The sequence below is a fragment of the Triticum aestivum genome, chromosome 7D, assembly GCF_018294505.1.
Source record: "Triticum aestivum cultivar Chinese Spring chromosome 7D, IWGSC CS RefSeq v2.1, whole genome shotgun sequence".
Classification (NCBI taxonomy): domain Eukaryota; kingdom Viridiplantae; phylum Streptophyta; class Magnoliopsida; order Poales; family Poaceae; genus Triticum; species Triticum aestivum.
In genome coordinates this window covers 600905633-600924633 of record NC_057814.1, presented here as the reverse complement: position 1 = coordinate 600924633, position 19001 = coordinate 600905633, and the positions used below count along the sequence as shown (strand labels likewise).

Genomic DNA, 19001 nt, shown 5'->3' with positions numbered 1-19001 from the left:
ACACATGGCTCTTGGTCGTGTTCTTCTGATCTAACGGCTCTGTATCTAATTGATACGACAACATTTCTTGTTCATGATGTAACTATGATCATGCTTTAAGTAAATTTATTTACAGATGTGAATGCACTCATGATTTGTGTGGCTTTGTGTTAAAGTTTTCCAATATTATTTTTGTGTTGTTATCAAGTAGGTAGTTCTGTGTATTTTTGTATTTTTTATGGCAATTTCTTTGACCTGGTGGATGATTCAAATCCATATAGCTTGTGAGGTGATGGCTGTCTTCGGCGGCATTTTCATCTGTATAAGTTCAAATGTCTTTCCTATAGAGAAATAAAATGCAGTCCACTTAATTTTCAGAATAACAACTCTTGGTGACTACTATTTGTGAATTGCATATAATCCTTTGCAATTTTTGAATAGTTAACACAAGGTATTCGTTCATATCCTTAATTGTTCCATTGTGATGGTACTTGCATTACTCTCTGTTTGCAGATATATTCTTTTATGATTTGTTCATAATAATTTCTTCAGGACAACAATTTAGGTGGAAGATATGCTACAGACTAGGTGGTAATAATGCCCATCGTTTACAATTGCAAAACTCTTAATAAATGTCTTGATAATCTCAAATAATAAACTACTGATTATTTTTCCCGACATTCAGAAATGCATAGTCTCAGCCATAAGGCTTGGCTACTAAAAGCAAGGGCCCCAACTCAAAAAAAAAAGGAGCAAGGGCTCCGATCAACAGTATGGATCTCTAACCATAAAAGAACATTAAGGATTTGCACATATGTCCACACATTGATTATGAGATTATGAAGGGAATTAAACTATAAAAGGACATTTTAACTTGTTTCATTTCTCGTGGGATTTTTTCCCGGGAGTTTTTAACTTACAAGAATCATGTCATCTACAATGGTATGTGTGAAACTATGTCTTCTCGTAAAGATAGCGTATGTATTCTTTTTATCCTTTGAATAAAGAAAAATAAGATTCATATTATGTACTCACTCCGTACTTGTTGCTCCGGATGTATCTAGCACTACTATTAGTGCTAGATATACCCGTTTGAGTGTCAAGTAAGTATCTAGCACTATTTAGTGATAGATATATTCGTTTGAGCGACAAGTAATTCCAAACAAGAGGGAGTAGGTTTTAACAGCTATGTCATATAATTATTGTTGGTAAGATTGGTGGTTACCTTTTAATCATGAAAAACAAGCGTGATGTGTAAATTGTTATGGAGATTAACATGATTTTCCCTTGTTAAAGGACAACTCTTCATCCCCAAGAGAATACTATTCTCTTCATTGTATTATGCCAACCCTTGTGGAAGGCCATGGGAAGGTAGCTTAGAGCAACTCAACCGCAATGACCCAAATCGTCCGTCTTACGTCCGTGCGGATAAAATACAACGCCCAACGCACGAACCCGTTCCTATTTTCTGTACGTTTTGTGTCCACTCGGACCTATTTTCGGCTCAAATTTGGGTCTGAAGCGGACACAAAGCAGACATTTTCTACGTCCTCTTCGTCCGTCTCTGTCCACTGCACGTCCTCCCTGGCCCACTTGTCATTCACCCACCCATCCTTTCTCTCTCTCATTGGTCCACTGAGTTGCTCCATCGAATGCCAATCGCGGCGGTCCCGCGCGCCACAGACGTGCACGACCGCGCCGCCTGGCCGCTTTGTTGAAGCCGTGCACCACCGCACCGCCCGGCCGCCTCGCTGGAGACGTGCACCACCGCGCGCTAGAGCAGCTAGGCCGATGGAGCGTTGTAGCTGCCTCCACGGGACACCCGCTCCGAGGCCGAGGCGGCTGCGCTTCGGCGAGACCCACGGTGGCACCAGGGGCGAGGAGGTCGACGCTGCCCCTTCGGATTTTGTGACTGCGTCGTCGTGCCATGTCGCTCCCGCACCCGTCTCTCCCTGCGCGCCTACACTGTCGCCGTGATGCCGCTGGAAGCGAGGAGCAGCACCGCAGTGCCTGGGCGAGGCGACGGCGGACGCCGCGGGGGCACGCGGGTGGCTGCGAGAGGACGTGGACAGGCGGGCGCGGGCACCGCAGGAGGTCGAGGCGGACTGCGCGGGTGGGCGCTACGGGCGATTGCGCAGGCAGCGGCGGGCACGGGGACACGACACTACAGGACGCGCCGCGAGCAAGGCGCGCTGAGCGAGCGTAGCTGGGCGGGGCGGGACCTGCGGGCGCGGGGCGCAGCCGAGCTGGAGGGTGTGGCGGGGAGGGAGCTATGGGGTAGGGCGCGGCCGAGCAACATGGCATGGAGGGGCGAGCTGCGGGGCGGGGCGGCGCCGCGGGAGCTTGCCGTCTAGGTGTTCGACCGAATGTCGGGGCCGACATGCCATAAAATGCATCCAGACCCGTTGGGCGCACCGGCCGATCCAGACGAAAAAGCGAACACGAACAGGCGGACGGGCGACCCAAACGAATGAAAAATAAACTTAACATGCATCTGTTTGGGTCACCACATTGGAGTTGCTTTTAAATGATTCAAGAATATCATCAATCCTGATAGTAGAGGGGATCGGAGTTAGGGAGGCGTTTTGTTAACATTTACATCTGATTTTTATTTATTAGTAAATAGGGGCGCGTTAACATTATTTTCTCTTGTTAAAGTATTTTTTAACCCGTGGCAACGCACGGGCACTCAACTAGTACAGGAATAATTTGTGGAAGAAATCTCAATCTTGGCTGTATTGATGTAAGAGTAGTGTTTAGGGTTCTTGTTCAAGCCACGATAGGCAAGGCAGTTGAGGAATTCGATAATGATTCGGTCCAGCCACAACCCGGCTGTTTATAGGCTGGCCAATGGTAACTAAAGAAAATGCTGTAACTGAAATAAATGCTACAGTAAAGTGATGAGGATCCAACGGTGGCGATCTATCCAGGAGCCATCGTGGCCGTTGGTTGTCTGAAACGGTATTGTCGGATCTGCTACACCCCTTCTCTGAATCTCACAGGATAACTGAATAATGGACACTTCAGTCCTGACAATCATGCTACCTGATGATTTCCAACAGGTCATTCTTCTGAATTTCTTCCAGGAAAAACATAACATTAATGAGGCTGTGACAAGAAGACATTCCAAGAACGCCGGGGGACACATATTCTACCACCATAGAAGTTGCAAGCCCAATTTTGCAGTGGTAAAAGCTCGCTTAGCAAACTGTTAAATTTTCTGACCTTTGGAGAGAGATTTCAAGGCTTCCATGATTTGTCTGTATGATTTTTGGACAATGTAAAGAAACGTATCATAGATAGATGTATGGAGAACAGAGTAACTGCTAATGCTCCATACTGAAACAAAAAATATTCTGCCAGTGGCACCAGCAGACTGAGGATTTGGTGCAGAACTCTAGAACGATTCTGTGGTCGGCTCTGAAGACAAAGATAAAGTCCCAAATGTTCAGGCCTAAATTATATTTGTGGTGGCCAAGAACTCCACGCTAGCGTCCAGTCATCATGCAGCCGCACTTGCTTTGATTCCGCGCGGTGCACCTTGCCTACTGCAGAATCCCAGCCTGTAATCCTTTTCCTTTAATATTATCATTCTAGTTTTGTAAGCTTTTATCATTCTTAGCTACTGTCAGAGTTACAGAATGTAACAGCATCAGCATCAAATGTATTCTTCTGCTCACATGAAAACTCTTTGCTAGTTTTCCTGCATTCTTCAGATGAGATTCAAACTAGATGTACTTCATTATTTAGTTGTTACAGGACATACTTGATGATTCGATTCCAAGTTCTTGCGATGATATATTGGAAGCAGCAGTTGTATGTACTGTTAGAAGCTGAAAAGTGTTTACTGAATTAGATTGCAGAATATTCAACATGCTACTATGCTTACAGAGTCCATTTCCAGCCAGCGATGCATTTTCATTCTGGAACCCAGTCTAGAAACTTCCATCCGGAACTCTCCAGAAGTACGAGTATATAGTATTAGCAAACTGGCAATAGCGACCATAGATTGAGCCAAACCCCTCGTCAGCTCCTAAGATAACACGAACCGCCAATGGTTAAGCTCCAAAGCGTTAGGTCATGTTTCACATGCCATAGCGCCCGTGAAGGAATCCATCCAGTCACCATTCGCGCCACCTTTTACAGTAAGCATCATGTGCCACCAATACATTAAGCACTAAGCCGCGGCTATATAAACACGCATACAAGGCACAGGAGTGCACACCTCATCAGCAAAGACCATATATACTACTAACACAGCCACATCAATCGCCAATGGCGTCGTCCCGTCGGGCTCTTCTTGTGGTGCTGCTGGTGTCAATGGCAGCAGTTGTTGCAATGGGCAGGCCGGTGAGAAGCGACCTGGGTCTGGGTTTAGGTGGTGGGCTGGGCATAGGGCTTGATCTTGGGCTCGGTGGATCGGGTTCGGCCTCTGGTTCGGGCCAGGGGTCGGGTTACAGTGCTTGGTCAGGCCAGAACGGCGGTTCTCATGCCGCGTCCGGCCATGGGTCGGGCACGGGCTCCGGTTACGGGTATGGCTCTGGCTCTGCTAATGGGGGCTCCGCTTCCGGGTGTGGTTCGGGTACGTCGTCTTGCTCGGGTTCGGGTTCTGGCTCTGGTTCCGTAGGCTTGGGCACATCGATCAATGTCGGTGTAGGTGTCGGCTCGAATGGCGGGGCGAATGGCGGTCCTGACTGTAACACGGGTACCGGGTCGAACTATGGTTCCGGAGTGGGCTCGGGTTCGGGGTCGGGCTCTGGGTCCGGGTCTAGTGGAGGTTCATACCCTTCGCATGGTCGTGAGTCATCTGGTATTGGGTCGGGTTCGGGTGTATCGTCTGGTTATGGTGGCGGGTCGAATGTCGGGCCAAGTGGTGGGTGCTCATCTTGTGGTTCCGGCTCTGGTGGTGTTGTTGGTGGCTCCTCGTCGAATGCGAATTCGGGCGCTGGTTCAAGCTCCAACTCTTACGGAGGGTCGAACGCCGGTTCTTACTCGAATTCTGGAGCTGGGTCCGGCTCAAGCGTAGGCTCAGGATATGATTCCTCTGGGTCTGGTTCAGGTTCAGGTTCATCTTCTGGGTCAGGTTAGTGTTTCGTGTCATGTTTGGTTATTCCTCTCGTTGCTAACATTGACGCATTTTTTTCACCTGGACTCACCAAGCTTTTATGTGTCTCAGGTGCGGCTTCATTTGGTGGATCACGTGGCGGTTCAAGCTCCAACTCTGGCTCCATGTCGGGTGCAAACTCAGGGTCAAACTCTGGTGCGTTCGGTGCTTCAGGCAGTGGATCAAACTCGATGTCGGGTGCAAACTCCGGTGCGTTCGGTGCAACAGGCGGTGGATCAAACTCCATGTCGGGTTCAGGGTCAAGCTCTAACTCCGGCTCTATGTCGGGTGCAAACTCGGATGCTGGTGCTGGTTCGAGCTCGGGTGCGTTCGGTGCATCAGGCGGTGGATCAAACTCCATGTCTGGTTCAGGTTCAGGGTCAAGCTCTGCATCCGACTCGAGCTCAGGTTCGATCTTTACTTCTCAAGTTCTCATCATCATCACTTTACTCAATTGTGCGTTCATATGGAATATCCGTACATGTTCTAACTAATCCTACGTTTGCAACCCCAAACAAAGTTTTATCCATTGCAACTGCAATTCAAGTGTGACACGTGCTTGATTTTTCTACAGGGTCTACCGGATTTGGTTCTGGCACGGGCGCCGGTTCCAGCTCGAGCGCCTGGTCCGGCGCCGGTTCCGGCTCGAGCCCTGGCTCGTTCTCCGGAGCAGGATCCTCCAGCTGGTCCAGCTCGACGTCCGGCTCAACCTCGGGCGTAGGGTTCGGTCCCGGGGGACGGCCGGGCTTCGGCGTCAGCGGAGGAGGAGCAGGGTACGGCGCGGGCTACGGGTCCGGAGGTGGGTCTGGCTGGGGCAAGCACCACTAAAAATTGATGCCCTTTTGTGGCCTTCACGCGTGATATTTTCCTTTGTTTCTGGCTGGGTGGTGTAAGCATGCACCATTGTATTTTACGTCTTGTGGACGAGTTGCGTTTTCTTTCGAATGAATCGTTGCAGAATCGCGTGTGTTCTTGAAAAAACAAGCCATGGAAGTTTTTTTTTTCTTTTTGAACACAGAAGCCATGGAAGTTGAACAAAATTCTTCGACAAGTCACGCTGCCGGCAGGGTGTCCCCTTGTCGGGTCGTCGAAACCAGCATTGCTTGAGCTCTTGTGCTACATGATTTCCCGCCGCGACCGGCCGATCACGTCCCGCCCGGCGATCCGGCGGATCCGGCCGGCGAATGAGCGGATGAGACGTCACCGGGATCCGATTAGATCGTCCGTGGCGAAAGCTGCCAGCACGGGCACGGAAGCTATCCTATATCTGGGCTCGCCCGCTCGCCCGCCCGGGCCCGGACCCCGTCGCCATGCACAAGACGGGCGTTCCTTCCGGCGATCGATCCTCACACGCGACTCGATCCGGCCGGCCGTTTCGTTGCTCTCGGCGCGGGCCGGGACACGTGCTCGTGGAGCACTCACATGGAGCGCTCCGTATGCGCTGCTCTGCAGCTCCCCGCCCGGCCGTCGAATTAGTGCCAGATGTCCAGCGTGGCCTCAGATAACGTGGCCGTATTTATATCTAAACACATGCATCGTTACGACTTCTCCAACTTGTCCAAAGTCACAACCGAAATACCAACAGAAATCACATTTCTAGCTCTAGCATCAAAAGTGTTTCTTTTTTCCTTTTTAGCATCAAAAGTGTTGACAGATATTTACCCGAGACAAAATAATTGCTACATCTTTTGTCGTGTTATTGATGACGTTACCGGCGCTAAAAGTATGAAACTGGTTTTCAAAATGACATAATGTACATGGTACAAATAATTGATTAAAGGAAAGTCCAATGAGTCCTCGTGATGATAATTTTGAACCAGCGTTTGCTAAATCTCAATCGATTGGGACTTGGTTATTTTTTAAATACATGTTTTCAACCCTTTTTAAATATACAGCAACATTTTTTCAAATACACGTTAACATTTTCTAAATGACAATAATAATTTTTAAAAACTATACGAACATTTTTTACATTGTTCAAAAAGTTCCTCCCATTTTTTGAAAAATTAAAAAATGTTCAAATATTAAAAAAATTGTTCAGGTTTTAAAATTAGTTCCTATTTTTTTCAAATTTTTTTTAATGGGAGCAACTTTTGGAACCTGAACAAATGTGGGAGAAAATTGTTGAATATTACTTTATAAAAATGAAAAACTTTTTGAAAATAGAATCAGTTATGAAAAAGTTTTAAAAGAGTTTTTTTCAAAATTGATTCTGTTTTAAAAAAGTTGTTCGTTTTCACCTATTGTTTACGTTTTCATATTTGTTTGCCCTTAAAATGTTTTATTTCTAATCTCGACTTTGCGGTGGCTGTTTAAAGATATTGATCATCTCATTAAATCACTAACAGCCATTTGTCCAGTGGCTTGCATGGGGAGTTCAGCAGCCCCAGGTCGCCAGTTCGACTCTTATGGTTGTCCATTTTAGGTGTATTTTTACGTGGTGCGTTATGATGAAGGAAAAAATCTCGCTTCGGACGTTGTGATGAAGGATTAAACCCGCCACGTAGACAATTTCTGTTTGGGAACAATCTCAACGTTTGAAATAGACCAGAATCAAAAAGTTTGGTGTATTGATTTCGGGGATTGAAAGTTCGAGGTTCAATTTAGCTTTAGTCCAAAGTTTGTTTTAGACTTTGGCACGGGCGGCAGGCTGATGCTACTCACGTTTTGGCCGAGTCTTCTTTTTTTTTGCGCAATGTTTCGGCCGAGTCTTCTTGAAAGCAAAAAAGGCCCATGTTTGGTACGTGTCCTGACACGGCGCAACGCATGACGGACAGGAATGATCTGCTTAGCCACATGGATTTGGTCTCCTGCCTCCGATACGGCTCGCGAAGAGACAAGATCAGGGTCGCTTCCAAAAGTTTGTGGGCGAGCCATCAGAGATGGTGCGTTTCCTCGACGAGGATACAAGATCTCTCCAGCGTGCCGTGTGGTAAAGTGGACGTCTACATGTCTACATCATACTAAGCTCCCCCCCCCCCCCCCCCCCCCACCCCCCACCTGTTCTATAAAAAACCACTAGTAAGGCTTTTCTTGGTTCTATAAAAAACATTACTAAGCTTTTCCAAAAGAAATTTTCAAACAAGAAAGAAAACTCTGCGTAATAATACCATAATAAAAGCGTTGATAGAGAACGGAAGAGAGAAATGTCTTCAATATAAATTTTGTGGTATTCTGATTCTGATTCTTTTTCTGTTCAAAATGATACTACCTCCTTTCCGGTTTAACCAACTTAACAAAAGTTTTATATCACAAAAGCTATATCATTAGAAATTTCAAATGTTACATTTTCTAATTGTATAATTTTTTGTGGTAATATTACAATTTGTACTATGTCAATTAAATTAGCAATCTAGGGATATGCGTAGGCCTTTTTAAACTGAAAAAGGAAGGAGCGTGCCATTTTTCCGAAGAAAGGAGCAGGGCTTCCGATTTCATTGATGAAATGAAGACACAAAAGGAGCAGAGCCACCCCACCCCCACCTCAAGATGGCAACGGGGATAAATTGCAAGCCCGTCAATGTCCGTCAATGTCACTGTGCATGGGGACAGTTTTTTGCCGCCCCCCTAAACCCGTTGGGTTTTCTAAAACCCGCGGGGAACCCGTCCCAGCGAGTAGTTAGTGAAAACAATAGTTTTTCGTAACACCCCGGTTTTTGTCCCTTTCTTTTTCTTTTGTGTTTATTTGAATGTTGATTTGGAGTTCCTTTTCTGTGGCTCTGTGCTCTTGAAACCTGGGAAGATCATCTCTTCTCACTCTCCCAACTGTCTTGTCATCCTCAAATCCATCCCAAGACCATGTCATTTTCATTTTTAGCCCAACTCCAAAAAAAATTTCTTGGGAATATTCCTTTTTCTATTAAAGGAATACTCTTTTTGCCCTAGGTTGTGAAGCAACCTATAATTCTGCCTTGCCATTAATTCCCACAAAATTAATCAAAATTACTTTGAACCATATGGGCCTTGGATATGTAAAAATATTCAAAATTTCATGCCCATGGTGAGCACATCATCCAATCTTAGCTTCTGGTCATATTTTCGGATTGTGAAGCAACTATATTTTATATTGGTCCATAATTTCCGGAAATTTCCCAGGACATTTTCCCACCTATATAACCTCACTCCACCAAATTTGGGCTCGTTTCATTTAGCCATTATTTCTCTGAATTTTCCTAACTTTCTGTCCAGAGAGGACCACTATGAAGGAAGTACCATTTTTATTTATCTAAATGGTATGAAATTTTTACAGCGCCTTCATATGCCTAAATGAACATTCTCCACCAAAATTTAGCTTAATCTTATCATCTATGTGAGCACAGCTTCAGTTTTCATGCTTCTGTCTAGTGGGGCAGTTTATGAATCAAGTGTTAGCTAGCTTCATCCATTTGAACTGAAAATTTTCATAGAGGGTCATCTTAGTGATTGACCACACTCAGCAAAAGATCAGCATCTTTCCCCAAGTGTGCCATACCCAGTTTAGCACAAACACCTTGCTTCTAATGAGAGTCTATGCCTCCTGCACTAACTCCTAGCACCACTTTGGTTGTTTCTTTGCACCTAGCGGCTAGTTGGGGAGTGACCAACCTTCCAGACACACTCGGGCCGCCCAGAACCTGTGGCAACGCCACGGTCACGCAGTGACCACGCGGCCGGCATGCCAATGCACACGCTCTGTAGTTGGGGCCCTTTGCCTTGTCTGTTTCCTCGCGCTCTCGACACCTAGCCTTGTCCAACAGCTCCGCAGAGGCCACACCTTCACTCTAGAACCCTCTCCCCCTCCTCTTTCTTGCCTGACGTGCCACGACGACCGCGTCTGCTCCACTTATGGCTTCACCCCCAAGCCTTCCTGAGCCTTCCCTGTGGCTATATTGAGCATGGGCGAGACCCTCCCGCTAGCCACCACCCCCTCAGTCCTCTTCTCCTAGCCCCGGAGCCCCTTCTTCGTGCGATCTGGAACACAGGAGGGTTGGGTGCTTTCTATGTGATGATTTGTGATACGTCAAACATATCGATAATTTCTATTATTATTTCATACCATGTTTATACCATTTTGCACAGAAACATTACTGGGTATGTAGGGCCTTTTTTTTATTGTTTCACGCCATGCTCATATGTTGCTCAACTGTAATTTGTTACCACATCATACTTTTTTTTGAAGAGAAACCACTAGTGAACATATAAACCACGGTCAATTTTTGTTCCTATAAAAATTCGAATCTCAATCAATGCTCTTTTAATTTCTTCATCTTACATTCTTGTTTACTTCCCATCAAATTCAAACCTTTTTCTCCTGTGTTTAATCCTTTGTAACTAGTAAGCTATTGGGAATGACAATTTCACTAGTCCTATTGGGGGCCAAGGAAGTCTTGTATTTGTTCGTGTGTGTAGGTGTTGAGCATTGATTGTGTTACAAAGCTCCTGTTCATTCGATAAACCTTGAGGTCACTTGAGGGAAACCTAGAGGAAGCAATTGATAAACTCATTGCGGTGAAGTTTTCCTTTATGGTGCTCCATTCCCAAGTTGATAAGGGGTTTCTCGAGGTGTTCCGTTATGCTCAAGGATAATGCATCGCACTGTAGGTAGAGCAGCCTTCTACGAAATCTTTGGCTAAATCCTTGTCTTCTCGCCTCGATAAAACAAACCTAGTGATGATCACAGCGATCATGGGGATGATGGACATGAGAAGTCTGAGCGCCTTTCCTTAACTAAGGACGAATGGAACGTGCTTGGGCCGAAGATACATGCTTTGTACCCCCAGCATGCATCGGATCTATGCAAAAGTATTGAGGGTGTTGATCTCCCGCTCTTCGCTGCTATTTACGGTATCGTGGTAGACCAGTACGGCTTGAATATTGCCATGGGGGAGCCTACCAACTCATATTTTATACAATATTTAGTATTAGCTCATACGTTTCAAAATGAGATGGAGATATAAGAGAACTAAGATACATGATATTCACACATTTATATTAAACTTGTTTACTTCTCGCAAAAAAAATTAAACTCGTTTACGTATTAAAAACCAATCTAGAAAATTAAGTAAATATACATTTGAGAACAATTGTGCACAAATGCAATCGTGCTAAACTCAAACTCGAATCATGTTTTGTTTTGGAAATTGTGTTGGTTTATCAACATCTAGTTGTAGCCTTTAGAAACCTTCAATTTGATAAACCAAACTTTTTGGCAAGGTATAAGGCATGACACAACATCACATTTCTCAGGCAATTTTTGTTGCTTTTATAATGTCTGCTTCTGTGTGTGTGTGTTTTTTTTGCAGGAATGCTTCTATGTGTTCATGATCACTTCGGTGACTATTAAATATCCTCTTGGAGGGTTCTCGAGGGTAAGAATGTATTTTTGCTAGTTATATTGCGTCCGTGTATGTGTTCATGCTAACTTTGTGTGACTTTTAAATATCTCCTTAGGCCTTAGGGAATCTCCAACCCGACCCGTAAAATGGGCACCGCATGTGTCCACGGATCGGGGACCAGTCTATGGACACGAATGCTGGAGTTGACCATCCAAATATATCCCCTATATGTCCGCCATTTTGAAATTGAAATATGTCCCATCCATAGTATGCGCCAGATCGCACCGTCGTCGGGTCACATCATTGGCCAATCACAAGCAAAAAGAGACAGTTATCCTTATTTTTTATAAGCCTAGTCACAAAAAAATATTAGCCCAGCAGTCTGTGTAGAAAATTGAATTATTCTGCTAGAGCGGCAATCCGATCCCTCGCGCTCAATCGGCCATCACCGCCATGTAGGCCGTCTTCGCCTCCGCATCCTTCTTCGTCCCCTCCATCCCCTCCTTCTGTTGGAAATATGCCCTAGAGGCAATAATAAATGGTTATTATTATATTTCTTTCTTCATGATAATGGTCTATTGTTCATGCTATAATTGTGTTATCCGGAAATCGTAATACATGTGTGAATATATAGACCACAACGTGTCCCTAGTAAGCCTGTAGTTGACTAGCTCGTTGATCAACAGATAGTCATGGTTTCCTGACTATGGACATTGGATGTCATTGATAACGGGATCACATCATTAGGAGAATGATGTGATGGACAAGACCCAATCCTAAGCATAGCATAAAAGATTGTGTAGTTCATTTGCTAGAGCTTTTCCAATGTCAAAGTATCTTTTCCTTAGACCATGAGATCGTGTAACTCCCGGATGTCGTAGGAGTGCTTTGGGTGTACCCAACGTCACAACGTAACTGGGTGACTATAAAGGTACACTACGGGTATCTCTGAAAGTGTCTGTTGGGTTGACACGGATCGAGACTGGGATTTGTCACTCCGTATGACGGAGAGGTATCTCTGGGCCCACTCGGTAATGCATCATCATAATGAGCTCAATGTGACTAAGGAGTTAGCCACGGGATCATGCATTACAGTACGAGTAAAGTGACTTGCCGGTAACGAGATTGAACAAGGTATTGGGATACCGACGATCGAATCTCGGGCAAGTAACGTACCGATTGACAAAGGGAATTGTATACGGGATTGATTGAATCCTCGACATCGTGGTTCATCCGATGAGATCATCGTGGAACATGTGGGAGCCAACATGGGTATCCAGATCCCGCTGTTGGTTATTGACCGGAGAGGCCTCTCGGTCATGTCTGCATGTCTCCCGAACCCGTAGGGTCTACACACTTAAGGTTCGGTGACGCTAGGGTTGTAGTGATATTAGTATGCGGAAACCCGAAAGTTGTTCGGAGTGCCGTATGAGATCCCGGACGTCACGAGGAGTTCCGGAATGGTCCGGAGGTGAAGAATTATATATAGGAAGTCCAGTTTCGGCCACCGGGAAAGTTTCGGGGGTTATCGGTATTGTACCGGGACCACCGGAAGGGTCCCGGGGGTCCACCGGGTGGGGCCACCTATCCCGGAGGGCCCCATGGGCTGAAGTGGGAAGGGAACCAGCCCTTAGTGGGCTGGGGCGCCCCCCATGGGCCTCCCCCTGCGCCTAGGGTTGGAAACCCTGGGGGTGGGGGGCGCCCCACTTGACTTGGGGGGAAGTCCCCCCCCCCCCGGGCCGCCGCCCCCCCCCCCCTTGTAGATGGGTTCCAGGGCCGGCGCCCCCCCTCCAGGGGGCCTATATAAAGCGGGGGGAGGGAGGGCTGCTGTACCCTAGCCCTTGGCGCCTCCCTCTCCCCTTGCAAGACCTCTCCCTCCCGCTTGCGCTTGGCGAAGCCCTGCCGGGATCCCGCTACTTCCACCACCACGCCGTCGTGCTGCTGGATCTCCATCAACCTCTCCTTCCCCCTTGCTGGATCAAGAAGGAGGAGACGTCGCTGCTCCGTACGTGTGTTGAACGCGGAGGTGCCGTCCGTTCGGCACTCGGTCATCGGTGATTTGGATCACGGCGAGTACGATTCCATCAACCCCGTTCATTAGAACGCTTCCGCTCGCGATCTACAAGGGTATGGATGCACTCCTTTCCCCTCGTTGCTAGTATACTCCATAGATGGATCTTGGTGATGCGTAGAAATTTTAAAATTCTGCTACGATCCCCAACAGTGGCATCATGAGCCAGGCCTATGCGTAGTTACTATGCATGAGTAGAACACAAAGCAGTTGTGGGCGTAGATATTGCCAATTCTTCTTGCCGCTACTAGTCTTATCTTGTTTCGGCGGTATTGTGGGATGAAGCGGCCCGGACCGACCTTACACGTACGCTTACGTGAGACAGGTTCCACCGACTGACATGCACTAGTTGCATAAGGTGGCTAGCGGGTGTCTGTCTCTCCCACTTTAGTCGGAACGGATTCGATGAAAAGGGTCCTTATGAAGAGTAAATAGAAATTGGCATATCACGTTGTGGTTTTACGTAGATAAGAAACGTTCTTGCTAGAAACCTATACGAGCCACGTAAAAACTTGCAACAACAATTAGAGGACGTCTAACTTGTTTTTGCAGCATGTGCCTTGTGATGTGATATGGCCAGAAGATGTGATGAATGATATATGTGATGTATGAGATTGATCATATTCTTGTAATAGGAATCACGACTTGCATGTCGATGAGTATGACAGCCGGCAGGAGCCATAGGAGTTGTCTTTATTTTTTGTATGACCTGCGTGTCATTGAAGAACGCCATGTAAATTACTTTACTTTATTGCTAAACGCGTTAGCCATAGAAGTAGAAGTAATCGTTGGCGTGACAACTTCATGAAGACACAATGATGGAGATCATGGTGTCATGACCGGTGACGAAGATGATCATGACGCCCCGAAGATGGAGATCAAAGGAGCAGAATGATATTGGCCATATCATGTCACTATTTGATTGCATGTGATGTTTATCATGTTTTGCATCTTATTTGCTTAGAACGACGGTAGTAAGTAAGATGATCCCTTATAATAATTTTCAAGAAAGTGTTCCCCTAACTGTGCACCGTTGCGAAGGTTCGTTGTTTCGAAGCACCACGTGATGATAGGGTGTGATAGATTCTAACGTTCGCATACAACGGGTGTTGACGAGCCTAGCATGTACAGACATGGCCTCGGAACACACGCAATACACTTAGGTTGACTTGACGAGCCTAGCATGTACAGACATGGCCTCGGAACACGGAAGACCGAAAGGTCGAGCATGAGTCGTATAGAAGATACGATCAACATGGAGATGTTCACCGATCTTGACTAGTCCGTCTCACGTGATGATCGGACACGGCCTAGTTAACTCGGATCATGTTTCACGGGATCATGTTCCAGCATCAAAAGTGCTGACCGATATCTATTTGAGACAAAATAAAGGCCACTTATCCTTTTCTATGTTATATTGATGACATACTAGTGCTAAAAATACAAGATAGATTTAACAAAATAGTGTCCATGGTGCAAATAATTGACCCAAAAATCAATGTTCAACGTGTCTTCGTGTTTATAACTTAAATATTCTGTACAGATATATTTTTACCTGGTCTGCATCCACTAAGTGTGTACAACAAAAAATGTGAAATTATGAATTTATTTTGAAACTTTGCATTAATAATATGACCGTGTGCATCTCGATGCAGAGGCCGGTGCCTGCTCCCCCTTTTTTTCTAGACAAATATATTTTGACCATAAGTTACTCCAACAGTACAAAGCTGATAGAAATGCTAAAATGTAAAACAATCTAGCTGCCAGATGCGCGGGACTTGCTGTTAGTGACTAATTAATACTTCTTGGGTCCCAAAATAAGTGTCACAAGCTTAATACAATTTTATATCAAATTTACTACAAAGTTAAGACATTTATTTTGAAACGGAGGGAGTACTTCCTCTGTACAAAAATATATATTTTTTGGTAATGGGGCCGTAAATCTGAAGCGACGCACGCATAGAATTCATTAGCCTTGCAGGTATCAGTAACCGTGTGAGGCATCATCCAGATCTTGATCTCAGGCCAACTCCACCGCGCGACTCTATCTTGTCCGCGCGCGTCCATTTAAAGTAAAACGGACAAACCAGACGGCCTAGCGCGCGGGATAGCCCAAGTTTGCGCCGCTTTTGGGGTAAAACGGACAGCGCGCGGACGCGCGGGCTGTCTGCGCGTGTCCTCCCTTGGCCTGCCTGTCGGTGGCACAGGGGTGCCTTTTTCTAACCGCCCCCCTCCCTCCCTCCGGCCGCACGCCCTCCATTCTTCTCCACCCTTCCCCACTCTTCCCTCGCCGTCGCCGCCGCCGCCGCCATTGTAGCTGTGCAGCTCGGACGCGCGTTCGGCCCGCCCCTCCCCCTGGGCGCCCCCTAGCTACCCAACCACGGCCACCTGTTTTGCGCACCTGCCGGCCGGATTTGGACCGGATCCGGTGGGTCTTGAGCTCGCCCGGCTGTGGGAGGCCGCGCCACGCCATGGACTGGCCGCACACCGGGCCGGAAGGCCACATGCAGGCAGTGGCTCCTCCTCTAGCCGCTCGGATATACACTGTCGGTGGTCTGCCGGCAGATACACGAATGGCGGTCGGCCGGGCTCGGTGCTAGCCCAAAAGCTCGTCGGCGCACCGTTGCCGCTCATTAAGTGCGACCACTGCGTAAAGAAGGTCGTGCGCCGCGTGTCTACAACACCGGAACATCCTGGATGGGTGTTCATCAAGTGCTTAAACGATGGGGTATGCGCTTTTTTTAGCTTCGGTTTGTGCTCTAGATTTGACTAGTTGTGCTAACTTCAAATTTTGTTGTGTAGAATGGATGCAAGTTTTGGTATTGGAAAGAAGAGTACATCGATATATTGATAGAGCGCAATTTAGTAGATGTTCGTGCACTTTTAGCTAGCATAGAGGCTGTGGATGAGACAAGTGCACTTGTTGCTAGATTAGAGGCTAGACGACACGAGACTAGATGCGAGGAAGCAACCTCTACTTCTTTAGGCTCGAAGAAGAAGAAAGAAACACGCAAGATGGAGGCGGCTCCTCCACGGACCAACAATGAATGCATCAAGAAGGCACTAATCCAACTTATAGGAGCAATTATGAAAGTTGGATATCTTCTAAAATGTATTCTTGTGGTTCTTGTTTTCTTTGGTCTTACTTTTCTAGTCAAAATTTGATGATGTATTCTCATGTACCAAGAATGAATGATGAAAAAAAGTTTAAGGGCTTGCATACAAAAAGTACGCGGACAGGATGCGGCAGGGATGCTCCGCGCTGGGCGCACGGCCACCGCATCCCAGGACAAGTCCGGACACGACCACATTGCCCTATCTAAACGGACAGAAACTGGACAAAATGGACGTCCATTTGGGGTCGCGCGGTGGAGTTGGCCTCAAACCCTGGTTGGCTCGTCATCGTCAGAACTCAAGATGGGATGCGACGCGCATCAGACCCTCCTCTGTCTGATAATTAACTTGCCCGCAAATTGAACCTGACAAGACGGCTGCAACAGCCGGGCTGTCAGCCGTTGTGCAGCGAAGAGAACTAATATCATGTCCTATCATCCAGGGATACCCACATACACTTCGGTTTGGTTAATCACTGACAGTCACGTAGACTGACTTCTAGTACGGACTCCACCTCGAAAAATCATGCAGGACGTACGCTCTGAAACAAATCTGAATGCTGTGGATATGACACGCCTGTTAGTGTTGCTCCTAGTCATCGTCACAACTGAGACCGGATGCGACCCACATTAACCCTCCTCATCTGTCTGCTAAATATACCTGACAATACGGCCGCAGCGGCCGGGCTGGACCAAGGACCGCGGGACACGGTCCGGTGCAGCCAGCTACAGTATTGATAGACCATCATAAGATGGATACCTACATGCAGTTCAGTTTGGTTATCACACGATAGGCACGCAGACTGGTTTCCATTAGTACAGTAGTCTCCACGTCGACAAACCACTCGGTCACAGACAGCGAACGATCATCCTACTCTTAGTAGTAATCAGCACTCCTCCAAATTAAAACCCTAATCGAGCAGTGGTAATGAGCTTCTGTATCTGTGGCACAAAGACATTGGTCACGCTCCCTCGCCCATACGCTCAGGCCGGCCGACCGGTCGCAGTCAGTTCCCACACCAGTGAACCGGCCGGCCGTCCAGTCCCCGGCCGCGTGCGTGCAGCAGCCAGCAAAGTAGGAGTAGTATAGTGGCATCGTTAACCCCTGTACGTCGCCTTCTGCATTTATACGTACTACGCGTATCGTAGCACCGCAAGGTGGATTTTGTGGCCTGTACTCTATATATACCTACGTACAAATCCACTGCAGAGGAGTCACGCTCATGCATGCATACACACACATGAACATGCATGTGAGAGTGAGACCGAGACCCGCCGTGGAATCGGGTATGGCCGACCGGACGAATGAACGCCGGAAACACACGCACGCACGTGGGGCCTGAACCACGTAGTATAGATTCCGGCCTGTTCTCCAGTCCATTCCTCGGTCGACCCATCGTACGTTTGCCCGTGCAGCTAGCAAGCTTGATCAAGCCAAGTACGAAAGCTTTTTCCAACACCTCCGATGTAACGTGTGCGGTGCATGGGAGATCTCTGAACGATCAATGATTGGTGATCAGTATAGTCAGCCATGCATTAACTCAGATGTCACGGTATGAGCAAGCTAGCATACGGTAGGATCGGCCAGCGACGTTGAGGTCGCCATAAGTAATCATGTATCATCATCATTATCAGCTAGCATGGCAGGATCGGCGACGTTCAGATGCCAAGCTCCAGCTGCTAACATGGTGCTACTAGTGGTAGCATCAGCGACGTGTTAGCGTGCAGATCATCGATCGTCCAGTCGACCGGCCGGGCCGGCCATTGATGAGGACGGTGGCGCGTGGCCGGCCGGCGGCCGTGCAGGCAACGTGCATGTGGGTTGACAATTGACCGGGGAGCGCAAGCGTGGCGGCGCCGGCTGGCAAGTGGCAAGGCTAGGCAGGTCAAGTCAAATAATCTATGGCGAGGATTATAAGTTGTTTCAGTTGGGAGAGTGGCGGGTGGGGCGCAGGCGATCATTCACTGACGGGCGACGACTCGGCTCGGCTAGTAGACCGAATTGAATTCGCACGCGGGATTCCTCCTGCGCTGCGTGCTCTGCTGCCGGTCGACGGCGACCTGCATGCTGCATGCCTCCCCTCGATAGTCCGTCGTCTCTCCTCGAGACGTCTCAGTGGCAATTCGCAGGCAACTTCCTCTGCTCCTTTGCATGGCCTGCGACAAGCACAGGACAAGACATGCAGTGCACACACGTACTCTACCACGTAATTAATGGCGGAAAGAAAGACGCTGGTTCGTTTTGTTCACTCGTGGGGGTCGTCACGTTCCTGTAGCCAGCGTGCAACGGTACCGGATCCAATGAACGTAAAGAGAAAAGACCGGAGGCTAAAGGAGAAATATTCAACCCCCAACTGCGACCAGAGGCCGAAATCACTGTTCTAACCTTGTCATCGTTTATCGTCGCAAACTGAACCGGA

At 47.4% G+C, this 19001-nt stretch overlaps 1 protein-coding gene across 1 annotated transcript; it reads left to right on the top strand.

The window, feature by feature from the left end:
• The first annotated feature begins 4217 nt into the window (after nucleotides 1-4217).
• Nucleotides 4218-6032, top strand: LOC123168577 (fibroin heavy chain). Its single transcript, XM_044586464.1, has 3 exons — nucleotides 4218-5062; nucleotides 5156-5491; nucleotides 5658-6032. Exons 1-3 carry the CDS (start codon nucleotides 4255-4257, stop codon nucleotides 5909-5911), a joined length of 1398 nt encoding a protein of 465 aa, XP_044442399.1. The 5' UTR covers nucleotides 4218-4254; the 3' UTR covers nucleotides 5912-6032.
• Nucleotides 6033-19001: the final 12969 nt, after the last annotated feature.

Bases quoted from the DNA above. Each gene is read 5' to 3' on its own strand.
- LOC123168577 (XM_044586464.1), top strand. From the start codon at position 4,255: ATGGCGTCGTCCCGTCGGGCTCTTCTTGTGGTGCTGCTGGTGTCAATG. The intron at 5,063-5,155 runs GTTAGTGTTTCG...TATGTGTCTCAG, and splicing joins AGGTTCATCTTCTGGGTCAG to GTGCGGCTTCATTTGGTGGA. The intron at 5,492-5,657 runs GTTCGATCTTTA...ATTTTTCTACAG, and splicing joins TGCATCCGACTCGAGCTCAG to GGTCTACCGGATTTGGTTCT.